This window comes from Aspergillus affinis, assembly GCF_023601865.1.
Source record: "Aspergillus affinis strain CMG 70 chromosome Unknown NODE_29_length_302309_cov_84_903329, whole genome shotgun sequence".
Lineage (NCBI taxonomy): Eukaryota > Fungi > Ascomycota > Eurotiomycetes > Eurotiales > Aspergillaceae > Aspergillus > Aspergillus affinis.
In genome coordinates this window covers 121,962-142,086 of record NW_026515810.1, presented here as the reverse complement: position 1 = coordinate 142,086, position 20,125 = coordinate 121,962, and the positions used below count along the sequence as shown (strand labels likewise).

At 52.8% G+C, this 20,125-nt stretch overlaps 9 protein-coding genes across 9 annotated transcripts; 4 read left to right on the top strand and 5 right to left on the bottom strand.

Moving 5' to 3' along the window:
* Window positions 1–34: 34 nt before the first annotated feature.
* Window positions 35–1,377, top strand: KD926_005745 (3-deoxy-7-phosphoheptulonate synthase; the record flags this gene model as incomplete). Its single annotated transcript, XM_053098931.1, has 3 exons — window positions 35–77; window positions 151–206; window positions 358–1,377. 3 exons carry the CDS (start codon window positions 35–37, stop codon window positions 1,375–1,377), a joined length of 1,119 nt encoding a protein of 372 aa, XP_052957226.1.
* Window positions 1,378–1,966: 589 nt separating this feature from the next.
* Window positions 1,967–2,898, bottom strand: KD926_005744 (cytochrome c oxidase assembly protein COX14; the record flags this gene model as incomplete). The annotated part of the gene is made up of 2 exons (XM_053098930.1): window positions 1,967–2,430; window positions 2,595–2,898. 2 exons carry the CDS (start codon window positions 2,896–2,898, stop codon window positions 1,967–1,969), a joined length of 768 nt encoding a protein of 255 aa, XP_052957225.1.
* Window positions 2,899–3,269: 371 nt separating this feature from the next.
* KD926_005743 (uncharacterized protein) lies at window positions 3,270–4,185 on the top strand (the record flags this gene model as incomplete). Its single annotated transcript, XM_053098929.1, has 2 exons — window positions 3,270–3,739; window positions 3,876–4,185. 2 exons carry the CDS (start codon window positions 3,270–3,272, stop codon window positions 4,183–4,185), a joined length of 780 nt encoding a protein of 259 aa, XP_052957224.1.
* A 581-nt stretch (window positions 4,186–4,766) lies between these two features.
* KD926_005742 (putative hexokinase) lies at window positions 4,767–6,404 on the bottom strand (the record flags this gene model as incomplete). Its single annotated transcript, XM_053098928.1, has 1 exon — window positions 4,767–6,404. The coding sequence occupies one exon, from the start codon at window positions 6,402–6,404 to the stop codon at window positions 4,767–4,769; it is 1,638 nt and encodes a 545-aa protein (XP_052957223.1).
* A 3,994-nt stretch (window positions 6,405–10,398) lies between these two features.
* KD926_005741 (uncharacterized protein) lies at window positions 10,399–12,437 on the top strand (the record flags this gene model as incomplete). The annotated part of the gene is made up of 3 exons (XM_053098926.1): window positions 10,399–10,482; window positions 10,535–10,699; window positions 10,773–12,437. 3 exons carry the CDS (start codon window positions 10,399–10,401, stop codon window positions 12,435–12,437), a joined length of 1,914 nt encoding a protein of 637 aa, XP_052957222.1.
* Window positions 12,438–12,955: 518 nt separating this feature from the next.
* On the bottom strand, window positions 12,956–14,223 carry KD926_005740 (uncharacterized protein; the record flags this gene model as incomplete). The annotated part of the gene is made up of 2 exons (XM_053098925.1): window positions 12,956–14,032; window positions 14,092–14,223. The coding sequence occupies 2 exons, from the start codon at window positions 14,221–14,223 to the stop codon at window positions 12,956–12,958; spliced, it is 1,209 nt and encodes a 402-aa protein (XP_052957221.1).
* Window positions 14,224–15,587: 1,364 nt separating this feature from the next.
* ura6 (uridylate kinase ura6) lies at window positions 15,588–16,229 on the top strand (the record flags this gene model as incomplete). The annotated part of the gene is made up of 1 exon (XM_053098924.1): window positions 15,588–16,229. The coding sequence occupies one exon, from the start codon at window positions 15,588–15,590 to the stop codon at window positions 16,227–16,229; it is 642 nt and encodes a 213-aa protein (XP_052957220.1).
* Window positions 16,230–16,871: 642 nt separating this feature from the next.
* Window positions 16,872–18,416, bottom strand: KD926_005738 (PCI domain protein; the record flags this gene model as incomplete). The annotated part of the gene is made up of 2 exons (XM_053098923.1): window positions 16,872–18,037; window positions 18,167–18,416. The coding sequence occupies 2 exons, from the start codon at window positions 18,414–18,416 to the stop codon at window positions 16,872–16,874; spliced, it is 1,416 nt and encodes a 471-aa protein (XP_052957219.1).
* A 636-nt stretch (window positions 18,417–19,052) lies between these two features.
* KD926_005737 (uncharacterized protein) lies at window positions 19,053–19,785 on the bottom strand (the record flags this gene model as incomplete). Its single annotated transcript, XM_053098922.1, has 3 exons — window positions 19,053–19,466; window positions 19,536–19,612; window positions 19,677–19,785. The coding sequence occupies 3 exons, from the start codon at window positions 19,783–19,785 to the stop codon at window positions 19,053–19,055; spliced, it is 600 nt and encodes a 199-aa protein (XP_052957218.1).
* Between the last annotated feature and the right edge of the window lie 340 nt (window positions 19,786–20,125).

The window sequence follows — 20,125 nt, the reverse complement described above, 5'->3', positions numbered from 1 at the left end:
CTGACTATATTTTTACCTATCCTGTTCTTGCATCATGCCCCTCATCAAGACGACAGAGATTAACGAGGACACTCGCGGTGAGTCACCATCTCTTTCTCCAGTCCTGAATGCTTTGGAAGCATTGTACTAATTGAGATTCTTTCTGCATAGTCCTCGGATACGATCCCTTGCTGTCCCCCCAGTTCCTTCAGACCGAAATCCCCGCTGTGAGTCACTCCCCTCCCTCCGACGACCGATGTATACAAGTCGCGTCAACCCTTTGCTTCCTCTACCATCGATTAGAGTAGCCTTCTTATCCTATTTTCATTTCTTTTCCCCGTCCCATCCTTCCTGTGTACTAATCAAATTGAATCCTAGCCCGACCATGCCATTGCCGCCGTCCGGTCCGGCCGCAACCAGGCGATCGAGATCATTGAGCAACGGGATGACCGTCTCCTGGTGGTCGTCGGTCCCTGCTCTATTCACGACCCTGCCACGGCCTTGGAGTACGCAGCTCGCCTGAAGGAACTCTCCACGAAACTCTCCTCCGACCTCTGTGTCATCATGCGCGCCTACCTGGAGAAGCCCCGCACCACGGTGGGATGGAAGGGTCTGATCAACGACCCGGACCTTGACGAGTCCTACAATATCAACAAGGGACTTCGTGTCTCCCGTCAGCTCTACGCCGACCTCACCAGCATGGAGATGCCCATCGCCAGTGAGATGCTGGATACTATCTCCCCCCAGTACCTTGCCGATCTCATTTCGCTCGGTGCCATTGGTGCCCGTACGACCGAGTCGCAACTCCATCGTGAGCTGGCCTCCGGTCTGAGTTTCCCCATCGGCTACAAGAACGGTACCGACGGAAACCTGACCGTTTCGATCGACGCCATCGGCGCCGCAGCTCACCCCCATCGCTTCCTCGGCGTGACCAAGCAGGGTCTCGCCTCCATCACCAAGACTTCGGGTAACGAGCACGGCTTTGTGATCCTGCGTGGCGGTAGCAAGGGCACTAACTACGACCGCGACAACATTCGCAATGCCCGGGAGGCCTTGCGCGCCAAGAAGCAGCGAGAGGTGCTCATGGTAGACTGCTCGCACGGCAACTCCAACAAGAACCACCGCAACCAGCCCCTGGTCGCCAAGGAGGTCGGTGACCAGCTTCGTGAAGGTCAGGATGCGCTGGTCGGCGTGATGATCGAGTCCAATATCAACGAGGGTAACCAGAAGATGCCGGCCGAGGGCAAGTCGGGCCTGCGCAAGGGCGTCAGCATCACGGATGCTTGCATTGACTGGGAGACGACCGTTAGCGTACTGGAGGACCTGGCCGATGCCGTTCGTGCTAGACGGGCCGTCAAAGCGTCCGGCAAGGCCAACGGCAACGGTGCCTCCCAGTAAGTGGCTGAACTCCAACAAAAAAAAGAAAGAAAGAAAGCGAATTTTCCTTTGTTCCAAAATGATGCTTTAGATACCATTAATAGTGTCTCTTTGTTTGTTTGTTTTTGGGCTTTGGTTTCAGCAATCGGCATTTAGATGACATTTTCTCGAGGCCCGATAGCGGTAACTTCAATAAAAGAATAGTCGACAGTTTTGAAACTCAAGGATCTGATCTGGACATGACCTCCTCTTGGTTCTCGATGATAACCATGCTCGTGCCGTATGTTGCTTGTTGCTTCTAATATTCAGTTCTTGTATGGAAAGCTGTAACCAAGGGTTGGGAAAGTCTATATGTACACAATATGATAGTGACCCAGTATTACATTCGGTTCCAAAGACGCGAGAACACCCGAATAAGACGCCGTAACCCCCGGATTGGTGGAGTACAGAGGAGGGATCAGAGGGTGAGAAACTAATGATAACACAATAGGAATGAAAGAAAATGGAAAAAAGGAAGACCAACATGCTCATGCACACACCATGGAAAACAATCGACCCCGCATCATCAGCATTGCATTTTGTTTTTTGTTGAGGTTCTCTGGTTCCTTTCTTACCGTCCCGTGAACCAGCTCTTCCAGCTTCGCGCCGACTGCTTCGCCGCACCTTCCGCATTCTCCGCCATCGCATCCAGTTGACCCGATGCCGACGGCTCTTTCGACTGCTGGGACTGGGGAGCACCTTCCAGGACCTTTGCGTTGAGCGCCTCCAACACCCGGGGCTTGTCCTCAGAGGCGGGTTGTCCGGCCTCCTCCGACTTCAGTCCGCCGAGCAGGTACTGCGTCACTTTGTTCCAGGGGCGCTCAGCCTTCGCCTCCTCCTTCTTCTGCTTGAAGATCTCGCCGATTTCTTCGTTCTTCAGCAGTTCCAGCTGCTCCGTCGTGGCGGATCCGTTGGCGCGGGCTGTCTTGGCGTCTTGCAGCTTCTGGAGCTCTTTTTCGATCCATAGAGCGCGCTGTCGGCGGTTGTATAATGTTAGGGAGACTAGGGAGTAGACCGTAAGAGCTCCGCAGACGCCTATGAGAGAGGAATCGAGTTAGTCGGTCAGTTATCGGCTGCGTTTGGTTTCTTCTTTCCGGAATGGGGTGGTGATGATGGGAAAGGGCAGAGAAGGCCAGGAACACCCTCTCTTCCTCGGAAGGCATGGGAGGAGGTCGTCATGATTTAATCATATAGCTTACCGGACGCGGTGATCAGCGAGTACACCATCACCTTGTGCGCTCTATTCGCAAACCGCCGTCCCACATCGACCATCTGATCTACGCGGGAGGTCGACTGGGCTGTCCGAGCCGCCCGGGCCTGTGCTCGCAATCGCTCGACCTTTTCCTTCGGGGTCTCCGGCTTGCCCCCCGGCCCCTGCGGTTCCGAGGTTGACGAGGTGTTCGACATGTGGCTGGGCAGTTTGTAGGGCGCGTTCCCGGGCTTGGAACTGGCGTAGGGCCCGGTGGCCGTGAACCGCGTAGCATCGGCGGCGGATCGGGACATGTTGGTTGATGGTGGTCGGGTGGTTAAGTTGGTGACACCGATAGGATAGGATAGAAGGGAGAGAGAGAGGAGAGAGTGGGCGTCTGCACGAGGCGGGGAGGGCAGGACCTATCGAAGCAGGTTCATGTAGAAAAACGCACCGACGGTCGACAATTGGGGGAATTGAAGACTCGGAGTTGAAGGAGAAATGAGTGGGGGGGATGTGCTGTGACGGAGGCGAAGCAGAGCAAAGCAAAAGCAAAGCCAATCCAGGCAAATTTTCAGAGAGGCCGAAGAGGCCAAAAGCCAAGACCCGCCGCCGGCCAATCGGGTCCTCCGGTCGCTGCCTTTACGAACATCATGCGATTCTCTCTCCCTCAACTCCTTCAGCCATGGCTTCTTCCTCCGATTACAACGCTGCGGACTTGACCTCCGTCCTCCGAACGCTATCCGCGCTATCAACCCCTGCTCTTCCCCCGCAAGACCCGCCTCAACCAGCCCATCCCGACCATGATGCATACGAACCGACCGACGCGCTACCCCCAACTCCCGTACAAGCACCAACACCGTCGGAGTCCTCTGCGAATCGCTCCGGCCCAGATCCCACATCTCAACCACCACGGCCTCGAGCCACTGGTAACCCGGCCGCTACGCTTGGGGACACATCGTCCATCACTACCTGGCCGCCTGCATTGCGACATGTGATGCGCGCGGTGTCGCAGAGCGAAGACCTCCTTCACCGAATCCGCTGGCTGATCCAACGGCAACACGACCACGAGAAGCAATGGTGGCAGGGACGAGAGGCCCTGCTAAAGAAACAGAGGGCCCGCGTCGACAAGAAGAAGCAATTGGATGACGTCTTGTGAGTTCCTGTCCCTTCCAGCTCTTCAGTTTCTCTCCTTCTGACTTCGCTCTCCCCTCCCTTCTAGACGCTCAGTCGGAGCACCCGTAGATAACACTAAGCAAATCTCTGTATGTTCCCGACCGATATTTGATAGAACCGCATTCCATGCGGAGAAGTCAGCGCAGCCAACTAACTTAGTCGCAAATCAGACCGTCGAGGAAGACGAGGCGGAGTTGAAAAGATACGACGTCAAAGTCTACCGAGCATCGAAGCAAATGGCCGAAGCAATGACTGGTGAACTGCGTGGCCTGCAAATCCCTTTCTTCAGTATCAAATCAGCTCTGATCGACTCCTCTTCGAACACTAACCCTACTCCATCATCGGGCGGCCTTCTCCCGCGAGAGGAATTATCTTCGCTGCAGCGTCGTATGCTAGAGCTGCTTCAGGATCTTTGCAAGGAGTAAAACCCTCGGACTGAAGGAGTTGCTTTGGCGCCGTCACCTTTAACCGTGGGACTTCAAGCATTACAACATTTAGGCAAGGTGCGCGGTATTCCCGCCGCACTCCGTCGGGTCTAGGATGAACATACTTTCTCGTCCACCTTGGCTCTCGACAAATCGCAGTCCATACTGTTACGGGTCTCGATTGAAAGTAGTTCCAGGCATTTGATGTGATTACTATTATGTACACCGAGCATCTCTATCCCAGGCCACCTCGCCGAATCGTCTATCCGTTCGCCTAAGGGTCACGCGTTGCCTTGGGTTCATCACAACGCATCCAACAAGAACAAAAATGCATCAATCGCGCAGATGGGATTAAACATACAAAGCAAGATAAGGTTCCTGCGACCTTCCAACCTCCCAAACGCGAGCAAAGCGATTCAATTCAGAAACAGGTCACTTGTGGTGCAAGAGACGAAAGGCAACGGAGACCAGAAAAAATTAACTCCATTTCAAATGCAACAGACGTAACGCCTTGGATTAAAAGAAAAGTCCCTTCGGGATTAGAAAAAAAATAAGGAAACAAGGGGTGGTCATGAATGAGCTCATTCCTTTTTCTCGGCCACTGCGACTGCGACTGCGACGGCTGCTCCGAGAATCGCACACTCGGGTGCAAGTTCTAGACTGACAGAAGCATCGTCTTGAGACCCGTTAGATGCATTGGTCTCCTGAGTGAGCTGGTTGATATAGCCTTGGCAGCGGTCTTTGAAGCCGGGGTACTTGTTGATAACACTGCCATCGCATGCGATGGATAGACTCCGAGGAGTATCCTCGGTCTCGATTACAGTCACATCTTGGCTCTGCTTGATTGACGATGCCGTGGAAGTCGTGGTGTTGGGGGACTCGGCCTCATTACGCAAGCACCACATACTGTGGATGGCCGTGGCTAGATACCCCGCTGACCGTTTCGAAACAAGTTGACAGACACGGCGCAAAAACTGCAAGTCCTTTGTTGACGGCACAGTGGAAAACGAATGTTCCTTCTGGAGTAGGGCAGCCGAAGACGTAAGCAATGGCGACGTGTCGCCCTCGAGAGCGGCGACAATGCTAGTATCGAACGAATAGGCGTCCCGCATAGTGTGAGGAAGCTCGCCTCCGAACAACTGAGCTGTTTCAACCGCCTCGATCATGATCAGACGAACGATTTCTCCGAGGTAGCGTCCGGTGATCATGTATTCCAAAGGCTGATAGTCAGGCCGGAGATGCGTGCTGTTAAGAACTTCATCCCATCGCGTCATGGGCAGAATGCCGCCGCCGAACATGCTCATTTCGCTGTTGACGATGACGTGCTTGGCATAGTCAAACCAACCCAGTGGCCGCGTACCGAATTTCGACAATCCGATCTGGTGCACGGGGTAGTGGATCGCAACATTGGTTCCAGTACCCAGGATGAGAGACATGCGAGTCTTGGGATCGACGTAGGCTCGGGACAGAAGGGTGGCGGAGCTGTCGTTCACAATGGCATCCACCTGGATATTGAGATGGCGCTTTTGACAGGACTGAACGATGAGATCTCCCAGCTCCTGTCCTAGGGTGCCGTTTGAGCACATAAAACCCTTGCCCATATGGATAACCAATCCACTGCTGTTGGAGGTCTGCTCGATGGGGAACGACCACGACAGACCCATGGATAGCGGGACAGCCTCACGGCCATAGTTAGCACCAACTTCACTCAGCATGGCTTCGATTTTCTCCGCCATCCAATCAAAGAAAAGAGTTCCCTCTAGCAGCTTCACGTCGTTGTCGATGTACGACGAGGAGACCTTGACGATATGCATGTCTCCCTTTCCGCGTAGTTCGACCAAGGCGACTCGAAATGTGGATCCTCCCACATCAAGCGCCAGATAAGTTCCCTGCTCTTGTCCCGAGGGAAGCGCATGGTTGTAGGATGGTAGCATGCTCACGGGACTAGACTGTAAACAAGACTTGAATTGCTCTCGGATCTTCCCTGACATTGCCATCATACTCTGCATGGACAAAGGCGCGCTGAACAGCCGGTCAATCTCATCGGCGAGATCATCCAGGGTCCGGCGACGCCAGTAGGGCTTGTGGAAAGGCTTCTGTCGTTTACGGGTCGGATCCCGGAATAGCGAGGGAAACAAAAGCACGGCCTCCAGGGCAGCAACGATGTTGGAAAAGAGTTCCTGCATCCTGTGCAGGACTTTAACGAGAGGGGCTGTCATTGTCAAGGTGGTGTATGGTGGGGGAGGGGGTGGTGATGATCCCTTTGAACCTCCGAAGGAAGACGACACAAGGTTGGGAAAGAAAGAAGTTGCGACAAGGGACAAGCGGGGCTTAGATATAAGAATCAAAACAAGACCGCTATGAGCTCATGAGGATAGGCATCTGCAGAAAGGAACCATGGGTTAAAGGATTAGGCTAAATCGATAGTGAGACAAAAAAGTGATCACGACACGTATGGGGAGAGATGCAGGTGAAGGGAAAAGGAGGGATTGAAAGGTGGTGAGAGCAACGAAGGCTCTATGGCAAGAGATGGTGCCAAGTCGTGGTAGTATGTAGGAGACTTAAGGTAGCACCGGCAGAAAAACCACTAATCCTTGCTCAGCCTGCAGTGGAGATGGAGTTTGGAGAGTCAAATGAGGGAAGGGAGAGAGAGCGTGCGAAACCCAAAAAAAGAAAAAGAAAAGAAAAATGGAGTCAGGAATTGTGGGACCCAAACCGCAAGAAACAGGGTGACAAACTAACAGATTGATAGACGAAAGGTTTAGTTTTCCCACTAGAGTCAGGCAAGGCCAAAAAAAGATCAGGGTGAATGGATCTGGGTGGAACGAGATGGCGAGGTTGAAGTAAGTTGAAATTCACGACTAATTCCTTAATCGGAACCCCCTGAGGGTGGCAGATCCGGTAGGAATGGTGGTAGTCGAGAGGTCAACGGAGCAGCTCCGTCAATCGGTGAATGTAGGTAACCAGCGGAGATAAAAAAAAGGACAGGCAAGGCAAAGGCAGAGGCAGGTCGGGTAAGGTAACAACAGTGGTAGCAGTGGCTCGGAGTAAGAGTGGTAGCGGTCGGTGGGTGTAGGAGTAGTAGTGTAGTAGTAGTCGGTAGCGTAAGGTAGTGACCGGAGAGCGACGGGACCATTGACGTCGGCAGCCTGGGTCAACGCGTGTCCATTCCTCGACTGCTTCCCAAAATGAAAGAACAAGTGGGAGGGAAGGGTCTCATGGAAGGGGGCAGCAGCAAGCAAATAAGCCCGAGGACGGGATGGACATTGGAAAGAATGGAAAAGAGAGAAGATGGAATGGAATATTTGGGGGACATTCACAAAAGTTGCAACGGAGTAGATTGGGTTGGGCTTGGCGCGTCAGATCAGGTCACGTATGCCATCTTACCCCGTACCGGTCTTGTCAGTTTCCCTGCACCAACAATGGATTGTTTCTATATCTATATCTACGGATTACATATTTATACACATGTGTATAGCGATATCCCCTCCAGGGTCATGGTCACTCTTGTGTTAAATCTACTGATATAAACTGTCAGACTAATTGATGAAGTGTCAACATCTACTTCTCTGATACAACCTATCGACAGTCTCCCTAAGTGTAACAGGTCAACTTGGACTGGTGATTAAGTGAATTGGCCTCTCTGGCAGATATAGTGAACAGTGAATAGATAGATCTAGAGGGACAGTATTCACCAGCAATCAGAATTCACTCCCAGTCTTCAGAGGTATACTCCGTGAGAGGAAGCGGTGATACTAGGTATGTACCTAGTCACTAGACCACAAGGAGCTAGCGTGTTCAGAGTTACATCCAACCCAAGAACCCGTCTGGTACTGTAAATACGGTCACGGACCTCTGGCGGAGAACACATACCACGACTCCGAGATGGGATAACCTTCAACCCCAGCCTGCGTCTATCATGCTGGACTCCGTAATCCGGGGAGGTTGATGATTCGGGTGACGAATCTCTCAGACCGCGATCAGAAGGGGGCGGATTCCCGGCGGTGGCAACCATTCCTCGCGCACCAGCGATGGAAGAAATCGATCACCTCAGGGTGAGGTGGGACGTAACACTCGGTGGGTGCAACGGTGGTAATCGATCTAATCACAATGGCCGGGACGGTTACACTGAGCTGGCGCCCGCCGTCGTGTCCCGCCCGTCTGTCTTGCTGCTCGGTCGGCCTGACTCGCATTAATGAAATATTATATCCCTCCGCTCCACTCCTCGGTGTGTTTAACTGTTTATTTTGTTCGTGCTTGGGATTTTGGTTTTGTTTTTGACCTTGTTTATTTCCCCTCTAGCCACCAACCACTCCTACATTCTCCCGGTATCCTGCCAAGTTGGGCCCGGAGATACGGAGAGATGGAATCCAAGGAACGGCCTGAGCTAACGATGCGTCTTGGAGGCGACCTGTCAAATCTTAAACGTAAAGACTAGAGACTGCGTAGTTCGATAGTCTATACGGTGTACTGTAGGCACGCGATGGGTTCTAGAACCCTCTCAGAATTGCCGAATGCGGCAAAGGCTGGGGATGGGCCATCTCGCAGCTGCTGGGATTCTTTGGGGATGCAATCATGCATCAGCCTCGCTGCAGGCCATTAGCTAATCATCCGTCCGGGCCTGACCGTCGATGGATGGTCCCGTCGCATTGACCGTGCCTGTCCACGGTCCATTGCAACCACATGGCAGTGAGTGCGACTATGGTGACTTGAGACACTGCCAGGTCAGAGCTTGTGGCTGGGAGGAAACGCCGGGTTGGGGGTAAGGCAGCCGAGGAGAACCACCGTCGGTCATGCCATGCTCCAATTAATGTGCAAGGAGGCGTTGCGCCAACGAGGGGTTCGAGGATGAGGCTATACTTATTATTACTTCCGCACGTCGGGGACTGCCTCAGGCTGCTCAAGCATCGTCACGTGCGAATCACGCCTTCAGTCGTTGGAATGTCGATGTCGACTCTTTAGCCGAAGAGCCTCCTGGACTGTGATTGATAAATTTGATACCTGTCTACTCAGCCCTGCATCAACGATACTTCTCCAACTTCTCCGTGCAACAGGAGACTCGAAACGCAACTCCATGCATGGTCTTCGCCATATGCAAGGCGACCTTCCGCCAATGTTGAAAAAGAACACCACGGAACTGCTCACGCCGTCGCTCGCCGTGAAGTGTGCACAACGGAGTATTCAACGAACGACACGATATTAAGCACCATGGGAAACTGATGGCTATATCCATCCCATCAATCATGGCCCGAAGACAGGGCGGACTTGCGGGTCACTGTGGAACGATTCTCGTTAATGGATAAAATTCTTCCGGTCTGGGGGACTTGAAACTTCGAATGGTTTGAAGTTGAAGTGCCTTGGCAGCCATCCCCTCTCCCGCCCGGCAGGGCTGCGAACCAGATCCACCAAAGCATACGGAGTATATACGAGGTACTCAGTATGAACGAAGCCTCAAAACGGAGGGCGCGGTCAACCACAAATATGAATGTCCTGGCGTGGCTTAGGTAATTCATTCGCCTGTTTTTCACTTCGTGTTCCGGCGTGCCCCAAAAGAAGACGAGGCCAGCCATGGCCTGGGGGAGATTCGATTGCCGAATTCACCGACCAGGGGCCATGGAATGGGTCTTTGTCCACGATTCTCGAATTTCAATGACTCCTGCATCGTCGCCATTCAGCAATCAGCGTGTTGCCAGCCTTGACGAAGTTCCCCGGGGCCCGCAAGCTCCACCGTCCGAAACGCTGCCAAGACCGTCCGCTTCTTGTGATCGTCAGCTTCCATCTCAGCACTTACGTTGTCAGTGGCTATTGTCAACCGGAGATGGTTAGAGTCTTGAAAGCTTGGTCTTATTGATCTTTTCCCTCCTTCCTTTCTTTTCCCTCTTGTTGTCCTTTCTTCTAGCTGTCTTTTTCTTCCCGGTTCCTTCCCCCTCGGCCTCATCTCTCTTTTATCGTTTGGCCTGATCAACTCTTGGCGTCCAGATTTCATACGCAGTAGCTGCAATCATTTCGTTTTGTCCTTCATGAATTTGATAGATTTATTCCTGGTATAATTGGAATTTTACCCTAATCGAGTACTTAGCGGGCTATGGTTGTCTTTACGAGCTTAATTTCTTGTATTGCACAGTCCTTGGCCAACTGGTGATTTTTCTATTATAACATTTTCCCCTTTTATATTCCCCTTGGAGATCTTTGCCCCCGGGCCGGTCGTCCAAAATGATGTTCTTCTGCCTCCTGCTTTTGTTTGTTTTTCGCAACGTCGTCGCAGAACCAGACGATGATTTGATGAGCTTTGTTACGGTATGTATGAAGAGCACCGTTTCCCATTTCGCTGGTGACTGACAAAGCCTAGCTTCCGCACGTGCGAGCGTTGAAGCTCAACATCGCTTACTATGATCGTGAAGCTGTAAGCCCGGGCTATTGGTTCGTTGCGCCGTACGGCACGATTGATCCCGAGCCACCCACGCAGCAGTGGAAGCCGTGTCAAGTCGGCCCGTATATCTACGATGCGGATGGCGTACGTTCATTCTTTGCTGGTACAAGATACCAAAAAGGTCGCTCGCACATGCTTACGAACCCTCAATCACTAGGTTCTCGTCTGGGCTGGATCATGTATGTTTGAAAACCGCGGGGTCTTCGACTTCAAGGCCGTGCCCAACATCGATGACCAGCCCCATCTGTCATTCATTCTACAGCACGGATACCAGGATGCTGAGGATAAAGGGCTTGGCTACGTGCTCGATCAGCATTATGAGCCCGAGAAAGCAGTCCCGGTAACCAACGACCTGTCCGCGTTCAACATGCACGATTTCAACATCCTCGACGGTGGAAAGACAGCCTTGGCCTGTGCATATAAAAGTGAATGGATGAACCTAGGGGAACTTGGACGACCGGAGGAATATGGCTGGGTGATCGCCGGTGGCTTCGTTGAAATGGACACGGCCACGGGGGCGGTACTTAACGAATGGCTTTCGACCGGGCACATCCCCATTCATGAGTCGGTTAAAGTACATGAGGATACTCCAGCCTCAGACCGGCCGGGATGGGACCATATCCACGTGAACTCCATCGACAAAAGCCCTGCAGGGAACTATCTCCTGTCTGCTCGGTTCTGCAACACGATCTACCTGATCTCCGGAGAAGACGGACACATTATGTGGCGACTTGGCGGACAGTACTCGGATTTCGACCAAGACTTCACGTTTTCCAAGCAGCATCACGCGCGCTTCGTCGAAACCAACTCGACGCACACGACCATCTCGTTCCTCAACAATGCCTCGGACGAGCTCGAGCAGGAAGAGGACGTCTCCGCCGCCCTCTTTGTGCAACTAGATTTCACCGCCTCTCCGTTGACGGCGCGTGTGATTGGAAGATACAACCGGCCCGATAACGGACTCACGCGGTTGCGCGGCAGCGTCCAGCAATTGGACAACGGCAACGTTTTTGTTGGTTGGAGTGAGCAGGGATTCCAAAGCGAGCATTCCCCGGACGGAAAGGTCCTGATGCAGTCGACCTTCGCATCGGGCCGCTTCTCAACCTATCGATCCTACAAGTACCCCTTCACCGGCCGGCCCAGCCAACCCCCGGACCTCGTGGCGTCCGTGTACGGCACGGAAGAATCAGACCTCACGACCATCATCCACGTGAGTTGGAATGGTGCCACGGATGTGGCCTCCTGGAATTTCTACGCCCGGGCCAGCCAAGATGGCTCCCCCGAGCTGGTCGGCAACACCACGAAGTACGACTTCGAGACTATGTATATAGCGGACGGATACTTTGACTGGCTCTCCGCCGACGCCCTTGACCGCGACGGCAACGTCCTCGGTACATCGTTCCTCCACCGCACCACCACCCCAGCGAATTGGCATCTGGCTGGTTTCCAGGGCGATGAAGACCCAACGCCTGCCGACCCTGCAGCTCCAAGCGCAGCGGAAGAGGCAGAGATGGAGCAAGCATCCGCGGAGCAAGCAGAGACGGAGCAAAAGGAGCAGGAGCAGAAGGAGGAAGAAGAGGCACAAAAAGAAAAAGCCGAAGAAGCAGCCGCTCAAGCGGCCATGGATGCCGAAAAGGCCGCCGAGTCCGCCTTCCAAGCCTCCGAGTTTGTTCACGCAGTGGGAGGCTTGCTGATTCTCATCCTGGTCGCATGCTCTGTTGGAGGAGTCGTCGCAGCGGTAGTTTGGAGTCTCCGACGACGACGTACGCAGGCTGCATACCTTGAGGTGCCGTCCGATGAACGGCCACAAATGGAGGAGTAATACTGGACCCCGCGGATATCATAATTAGGTGGTGGGAGCAAATGAATCTCCCCACAGATCCACCGAGAGGCGCCTACGTCGCGCAGTTGCCATTGCTTTCCAAGAAGGTCCATCCGCATATCTGGGGTTTTTTTTTTTTTTTTTTATGGTTTCGCTCGACCGTGTTTCTTAGTTTGCAACACATGCACATATTGACTATATCCCATTGTTACCTGGACGGATTAAACAGATCCGATAAAAGCACGATGTATTGAAATCCTCAAAAGAACTTTGTAATGCGCGTGTACTAACTATCCAGATAATAAGCAAAACTTTTGTGACACCCCATAACACCGATGCATGCACGCGCCCTTTTCCGGGAAAACTGATCAAACCAAACGAAAATAGAAAAAAGGTACAAACTGTTGAAACCGGGCTCAATGGCCATGCAAAAGCAGCGCATAGAAATCCCCATAAATGACAAATCCGAGCAAAAAAGAAAAAAGGGAAAAAGAAAAAGGAAAAAAGCAGTGGACATCCTAAAAACCGATTCTCAAGATCCTCCTCGCTTTGAGGGGGCCCCTCAGCTGCCTGGCCAGTTTTGCGTCTTCTCTGATCTGGAAAGCCTCCGGCTTCATAAGTCTTTCTTCGATACTGCGCGAAACAAAGTCCAGTTTGTTTTTGTCAAACCTGAGCATCTGCAAGTTGATCTTAGCAAAGTCCAGCAGAGGTTTGTGTTCGCCAAAGACCAACAGGGGGAAGGACCAGCTCTCTCCGACTTCCAGCTCAATGGGCCAGTCGTGCACCGCCAGGTGGACATGCAGAACACGCAGGTCCTCGAAACTCTGGGACATCGCGTCACAGACAAGAAACCAGGCCTTGTCGCTGCGGAACTTGTACTCGCGGAATTCAGTCAGCCGTGGCTCGTTGTACATGCTGTGGACGAGCTCCACATGCTTGATGGCGGACTGGGCGTCTTTACTCGTTGTCTTCATGAATCGAGTAGCAGCTTTGATGCTCCTAAAGACAAATTGCATGTTGGAGTAGAAAAGACGGATTGTCTCGCAGTATGTCAATCTGCAGGTGAAGATAAGAGCCGTAGGGAGTGGCGTACGAGGAGAGAATGGAGGAAAGAATGGAGGAGTGAATAGAGGACGAGGATAGGGTCTCATTTCTCTGTTGATGAGTTGAGATTGTGCAGCACGAGGTGCCAACTGACGATAGCCGAGACGGTAGGGGGCAGGTTTCCGGGGCTCGACCTTTTTCTTTCTGTCTCTGCGGCGGACGATCTCGACACGATGTGTATGGAATAGCTCCTGGTAAATCTGCCAACGAATCTCTGGTGGGAGAAGCAAGAATGAGGCTTTCTTGGTCGGGGCAGAACAAGAAGCACCAGTCTTGGGGGTCAACACTGTCGGACTGTGCTGTTGAAGGGCTGCACCCGTAGTATGGTTGGTAGTCAAAGAACGCTCTATGCGCATGTCGGTCTCCTGTTTCCTGTTGGCGTCCGGAGAGGACGGGGTCTGGCTGTTCTTGGAGTTCAGGAATTGTGGAACGGTCGTACTTTTGATGTCTTTCGCTTTAGGGGCAGCAGGTACGCGAGCATGGCTGTTGGCCTGAAAGCAACCCTTCAGTTATTGACTCGATTGTAGTCAGGAAAGGAGACTGAGCTTACCTTCGGTCCATATTTGTTGCCTGCATTTGCAGGAGGGTGTGGCTGGAAGCTCACTTTTTGAGGGTTGTTATTGTTCTTGGTTTCGGCTTTCTGAGCCTTCGGGCCTCTCTTTTGCTTCTGTTTGCGCGCCATTGTAAACTTTCCAGGAGCGAGCTGTTGTGTGATGGATGAATGTGTTGCAGGAGGAGGAGAGTCAAAGAGCCTGCGAGGTGGTGATGGAGGAGGACTAGCAGATGGTCCTGGTTAGGTAGGTACTCAGTAGAAGAGAACTTGGGGAAAGTATTCACAAAACAATCAGACTTGATGTGTATTGAGACTAGGAGGTAACGGAGCTCTATTCAGGTAGTGAAGAGGCCAGGATTTCACTACCAGCTCTCTCTGAGTCTTTTCCACAGAAGAAATTAGCAACTCACCAGATGCTCTTTCCACCTATGTGCAAAGTATAGGGCAGGATGTAGTCAAATTACGACATCGAGTGTAAGAGTTCTGGACAGCCGGAAACTTGTTCTGGTAAATGGCCTAAGACTCCATCTTCTTCCTTTGCAACTCTCTCTTATCTTGCCCTCACATTCCACTGCTTCAGCGAGCATCCCCATGAGGCTCTGGCAGATACGAGAGACGGAACCTGACTATCCCAGTACGAGTTCTTCCACTATTACCAAGTGACTCACTTGCTTCGTAGAGAGCTCTCCTCTTCCTGACGAGCGTGCAGAAGTAGAAGAAGTGAATGAAGGCGATGGAGGACATAAAGAGCAATAAATGATTTATGAGGATGGCGGGGCCAGAGAGATGAATACTTTATTATGGCAAGGAACATTTAGCACAATAGGAAGGTCCGGGTCTCCTTGAACCTTCCTACTTGTATATAGGCCCTATAAAACAACAATGTACCTCTTGGTTAAACAAGTCGGGTCAATATATATAATACATAGAGTCAGGTGGAACGCTAAGCCCGATGCGGCGCCTGGCATCCCCATGATGTCCGCCAGAATCGCATTTTCCTTCTCTTCTTTTCCTCTTCTCTTCCTACCTTTTTGCTCGAAACCGGTCGTCACGCTCAATTGCAATTCCCCTCTCCTTCGGCCTCCATGTCTCTCTCGCGTGCTGTCCTCCGCCCGTCAACGTTCCCGATCCGATCCCGAGCCATCTCTTCCCTCTGTGAACCCGCCCGATCATCACCCCGACCCCACCATCTCCGACAACAACAATCACCTCTTGCTCCATACCGCCGCCCCTATTCCTCTTCTTCTTCCTCCTCTTCCTCTCCCAACACTTCCTCTCAGTACAACCGCTCGCAATTTAAAATCCTCCCTTTTCTCGCCATCTTTGGTATCGGATCCGGTTCTTACATCTTGCTCGTGAAATCCCGCACCGGTGCTCGCAAACCTCAACCCTCGAACCAGCAATCCTAAAAAAAAACCCAATTCCCTACAACTACCCCTTCTGCCATCGCCTTCTCGAAGAACCCTTTCTACAAAACATAGCACGAACTCAAAATGGCCGAACAATCGAAACCCCGCTTCTCCCCCTCCGACGTCACCGTGGTCTTCCTGCTCGGTGGTCCCGGCAGCGGCAAGGGCACGCAATCCTCGAATCTCGTCCGCGACTATGGCTTCGTGCACCTGTCCGCTGGTGACCTGTTGCGGGCCGAGCAGGTCCGCGAGGGCAGCCAGTACGGTGACCTGATCAAGTCGTATATCCGGGAGGGCAAGATCGTGCCGATGGAGATCACCGTGGCGCTGCTGTCGAACGCTATGGCGGCCGAATTGGCGGCCGGTACCACCGGCGGTGCGGGTCAGAAGGCTCGCTTCCTGGTCGATGGCTTCCCGCGTAAACTCGACCAGGCTGTCTTCTTCGAGGATACCGTCTGTCCGTCCGAGATGACCCTCTTCCTGGACTGTCCTGAGGAGGTCATGGAGTCGCGATTGATGAAGCGTGGTGAGACCTCCGGTCGTGATGACGATAATGCGGAATCCATCCGGAAGCGCTTCCGCGTGTTCGTCGAGACGAGTATGCCCGTCGTCAAGGCGTTCGAGGATCAGAACAAGGTTGTGTCGGTGTCGGCTACTGGCTCCGTGGATGACGTCTATGCCCGCATCCAGGAGGGTTTCCAGGCTCGGGGACTTAACCCTCAATAATCGATTGATTGATTGATTGACCTGCGCAAGGGAGAGGGAATGGAATGCCGATCATCCTCGCATCCACCCGCTTCCTTAGCGACTTTGTATCTAAGAACTGGTGTCTGCAGCGATCGTGATTTTACATACACGTCTAGACATGCATACTTTTTACTATCTTATAGTTGATATATCTTCCGGATCAGCCGTCATTTCGTCGTTATCCTCGCATCTAAAGCTCGGGTCCAAACGTTTCAACATAACATGACTCGTGTCCATTGTTGGGTCCAATTCCGACAACCATGCCAGACACACAGGACAGACCCTGTCTAGAAAACAAATAGCTACCATGAACCGATTAATGACGTCGCCCGTGGGATACAATAAGATCAACAGAAAGAAGAACAGGGAGATGAAAACGTAGAAAGTAAAAAAAAAAAAGCGTACCAGAGAAAAGAGACAAAAGAAGAGAAAGATATGGAACGAAGAGAGAAAAGGAGACCAAAGAAAAAAGAAAATCAAAAAATGGGGGGAAATAGAACACCGTTTTCCAAAGCCATGACACAAAAACTTTTTTTTTTTTTTGCTTCATCTTTTTGTGTTACGGTCTAACTCTTTTGGATTTCATTAACCTCTGCTTTCTACCCTTGAAAATGATCCAATTTACTCCACAGTGACCGGCTCGGCCTGGGGCTGAGGCTGTGACTGCGACGACTGTTGCTGCTGGGACTGTTGGTTGTTTCCGTGGCGCTGTCGTCGATCGCCGGACTTGCTCTTGTCACTCTTACCCTGAGCGGCCTCCTCGGCCGCGGCCTGGGCTTGCAGTCCCTCCCGGACAAATCGCTCGCGCTCGCTGCGCACCGTGCTCAGCACGTTCTCCAGGCTGCGGCGCCAGACCATCAGACGGCCCTGCACCTCGGCCCACTGCTTCTCACCGAAGACGCGGTAGGTGGCGCGGTGCACCAAGAACTCAGACCGCATCTGGGACAGCTTTCCTTCGACCAGGCCGGCACGGATGGTGTCAATGACCCACTTCTCGACATCCTCGGCGGGAACCCGCAGAGAGGTGGTGATGGTCGAGTAGGGCAGCGAACGAGAGGGGGTGGAAGCGGCCAGCGAGGCCAGAGTCAGGAGGCGCATCTTGGTCTGCAGGGCCTCGCTGGATTCGGCGAGCGCGCCGCCCGAGATGGTGGACAAAGGCGTGGCGGAGACGAAGGCCTCATAGGCATCGAGAGTATCAGCGGTGAAGATCTCCAGCAGCTCGAACAAGGTGCTATCGCTGGATCGAAGGCCTTGGACTGCATCGGAGGCCGTCAAGGGAGTGAAATCGAACACGGTGGGGTGAGCGAGGGCAGAGGTGAGGGCGCGAACGGCCAGTTCGCGGGATTCCTTCGACGATGCCTTGGCAGCCGGGATGGTCTGAAGCGCCTGCACAATGTGTCTCTGGACCAGTTCTGAGTCTCCAGCAGCCTGGGCCGCATCCGCCACGGCAAGATGCAGGCGCTGGGCCTCATCCTCGTCCAGTTCCCAGGCGGACAACCACGTGGGCAGCTGGGCGGTCAATTGAGGCTTCAAAGCTTCGAAGGCAACGGCGGAGGCGGACTGGCGAATCACGGCAACGATAGCCAGCAGAACGTGGAAACGGCTCGAGTCTTTGGCGCCGAGCGTGTTGAAGATAGTGGAGAGGATCGAGATGGACAACGACGGGCCGAACTGGGCGGAAGAAGTAATGGGTTTGGCGAGGTAGGTGCAGATGCGCGAGAGGAACATGTCCGGGTCAGACGCCTGGTGGACGAGGTGGATGAGGAGGTTGTAAGAGGGAGTGATCTCTGTTTCATGGTGGGTTAGAGGAGTCCGTCATACTTTTCTTGCATGCTGCAGAGGAACAGAGGGTGACAGAGAGAGAGAGAGAGAGAGAAGTATCGGGATTCAAGAAAGACAGCAGAAACCCCACTCACCCTTTTCGGGGGCCGTGTTCAAGACGGCGGCGGCGGAAACCAGTTTCTTGAGAACCTCATCGCGCTGTTTGGTATTGGGCTGAGCGTCGGACTGCTCCTGCTGGCGGAGGGGCTCTAAGAGCGGGGAGATTTCGGCCTGGAGAGTGGTGCCCTCCTCGGTCTTGCGCAGAGCATCGATGTACTGGGCAAACTCGTCGGCGAGTTCGCTGAAGGAACCCTCGATGAGGAGGGTAGTGGTGGGGGCGGGCATGATGGATGAGACGGTGGAGGGAGGGAGGAGAGGCGGAAAGAGAAGGACGGGAAATCAAGGTAGGTAAGGAAAGGTAAAGGGAAAGGAAGAGGAGGGAAAGAGAAGAGAAGAGGAAAGAAGCGAGTTTGAGACGAATCGAGTTGGTTTGGATTTGGTTGGCGGTGGAGAAATTTCAGTTGTGGGAAAAAGTCTTGGCGCCGCCCTGCCTGGCCCGCATTTCTTTCAACTGTCTATACGAACTACGAAGTACATAGGTACTATGCATTCAGGTATCTTTTTCGATTGAAATTCAAACTGCTCATTTCTCAAGGAGTGACACATTAAAATACATAATTGGATGCAATTCATTAACCCGTGGCGCGAGATCAAGGGGAATAGTGCGATGCATGGTAACGCAGACGACAATCGCAAATAGCAGCAAGCCAAGTTACCCATGGTGTTCGGATCCCGTCATAAAATAGGAATTAAAAGAAACAAAGTCACCGAGCTAAAAGGGGGATGACTAAAAGAAAAAAAAAGGGGGGGAGAAATAAAAACAACCAAGACCCAGCGATTAATAGAAGAATCTCCGTGCTCCATCATATGATTAACAGTTTCCCATCCCTTCGCGTTATTCGCGGCGTTGGAGGGGTTCATTCACAGTGCGATGCGAAGCGCCAGGAAGAAGACCGTCGCCAGCACGCCCGTCGCATGGTCCTGGGCCATGCGCACGGCGGCATTGGTGGCCGAAGCGCTGCTTGCAGTGCTGGAGCTGGTGGCAGTCGCGGTGCTGGACTCATCGTCATCGTCGGAGCTGTCGGATGAACCGGTCGAGGTGGGCAAGGAGGTAGCAGAGGTCGTCTTCGAGGACGAGGACGACGACTCGGAGGCATTCAGCGAGCCGCACTGGCTGCGAGCGTCCTTACACTTCTCTTGGTCGTCCAGACTCGGGGAGCGCTCGATGCACTGCGCGAAGTTCGCCTGGCAAACGAAGTAAGGCACGGTCTGCTGGTAGAGCGCAACGTTGGCGGCAGAGCCATTGCCGCAAGTACAGGTGAAATCCAGATTGGACTAGGTTTGACGAGTCAGTCGGTAGGAACAGGAAGAAGAGAGAAAGTGGCGTTGTTAAGATCGACCTACAGGATCACAAGAGTTGGCGTTGGAGACTCCGCCGCAGATCTTAGGGCAGGCGTTCCGCTCCGCAACACACCAGGAAGCTGATTCAACGTCTTAGTTTCATTGCCGAACCATTGAACGCGCACGAAGACTGGCACGACCTACCTCGTTCCGACGAGTCAACCTTGTTCAAGTCAAATCCCTCGGGGAAAGTGAAGTTGCTGGCGGCCGTTGCCGAGGCCACCAGGGTAGAGAGGAGAAGAATGGGCAACATGGTGATAGAGGACGGGATTGAAGGGAAGAGATGAGGGAGGCAAAAAGCTACTGTTGCTTAAAAAAGATGCACAACAAGGTGGACGGAGGAAGATGGAAGGGAAACAAACGGAGCAGGAGGAGAAGGTGACGAGAATTAGTTAAAGAAGAAGGAGGAGGAGGAGGCAGGGGAGGGAAGAAGAAGAAGAGGGGAAGGGGAGAAAAAAAGGGAAAGCGCGAAAAAAATAGAGCAGAACCAAAACAAGGAATGTCGGGGAATTATTTATTTATTATTATTTATTTATTACTCGAAGTTTCCGGTCCTTGAGAGCTATTCAGTTTTCCCTTGAAAGTGCTGGAGG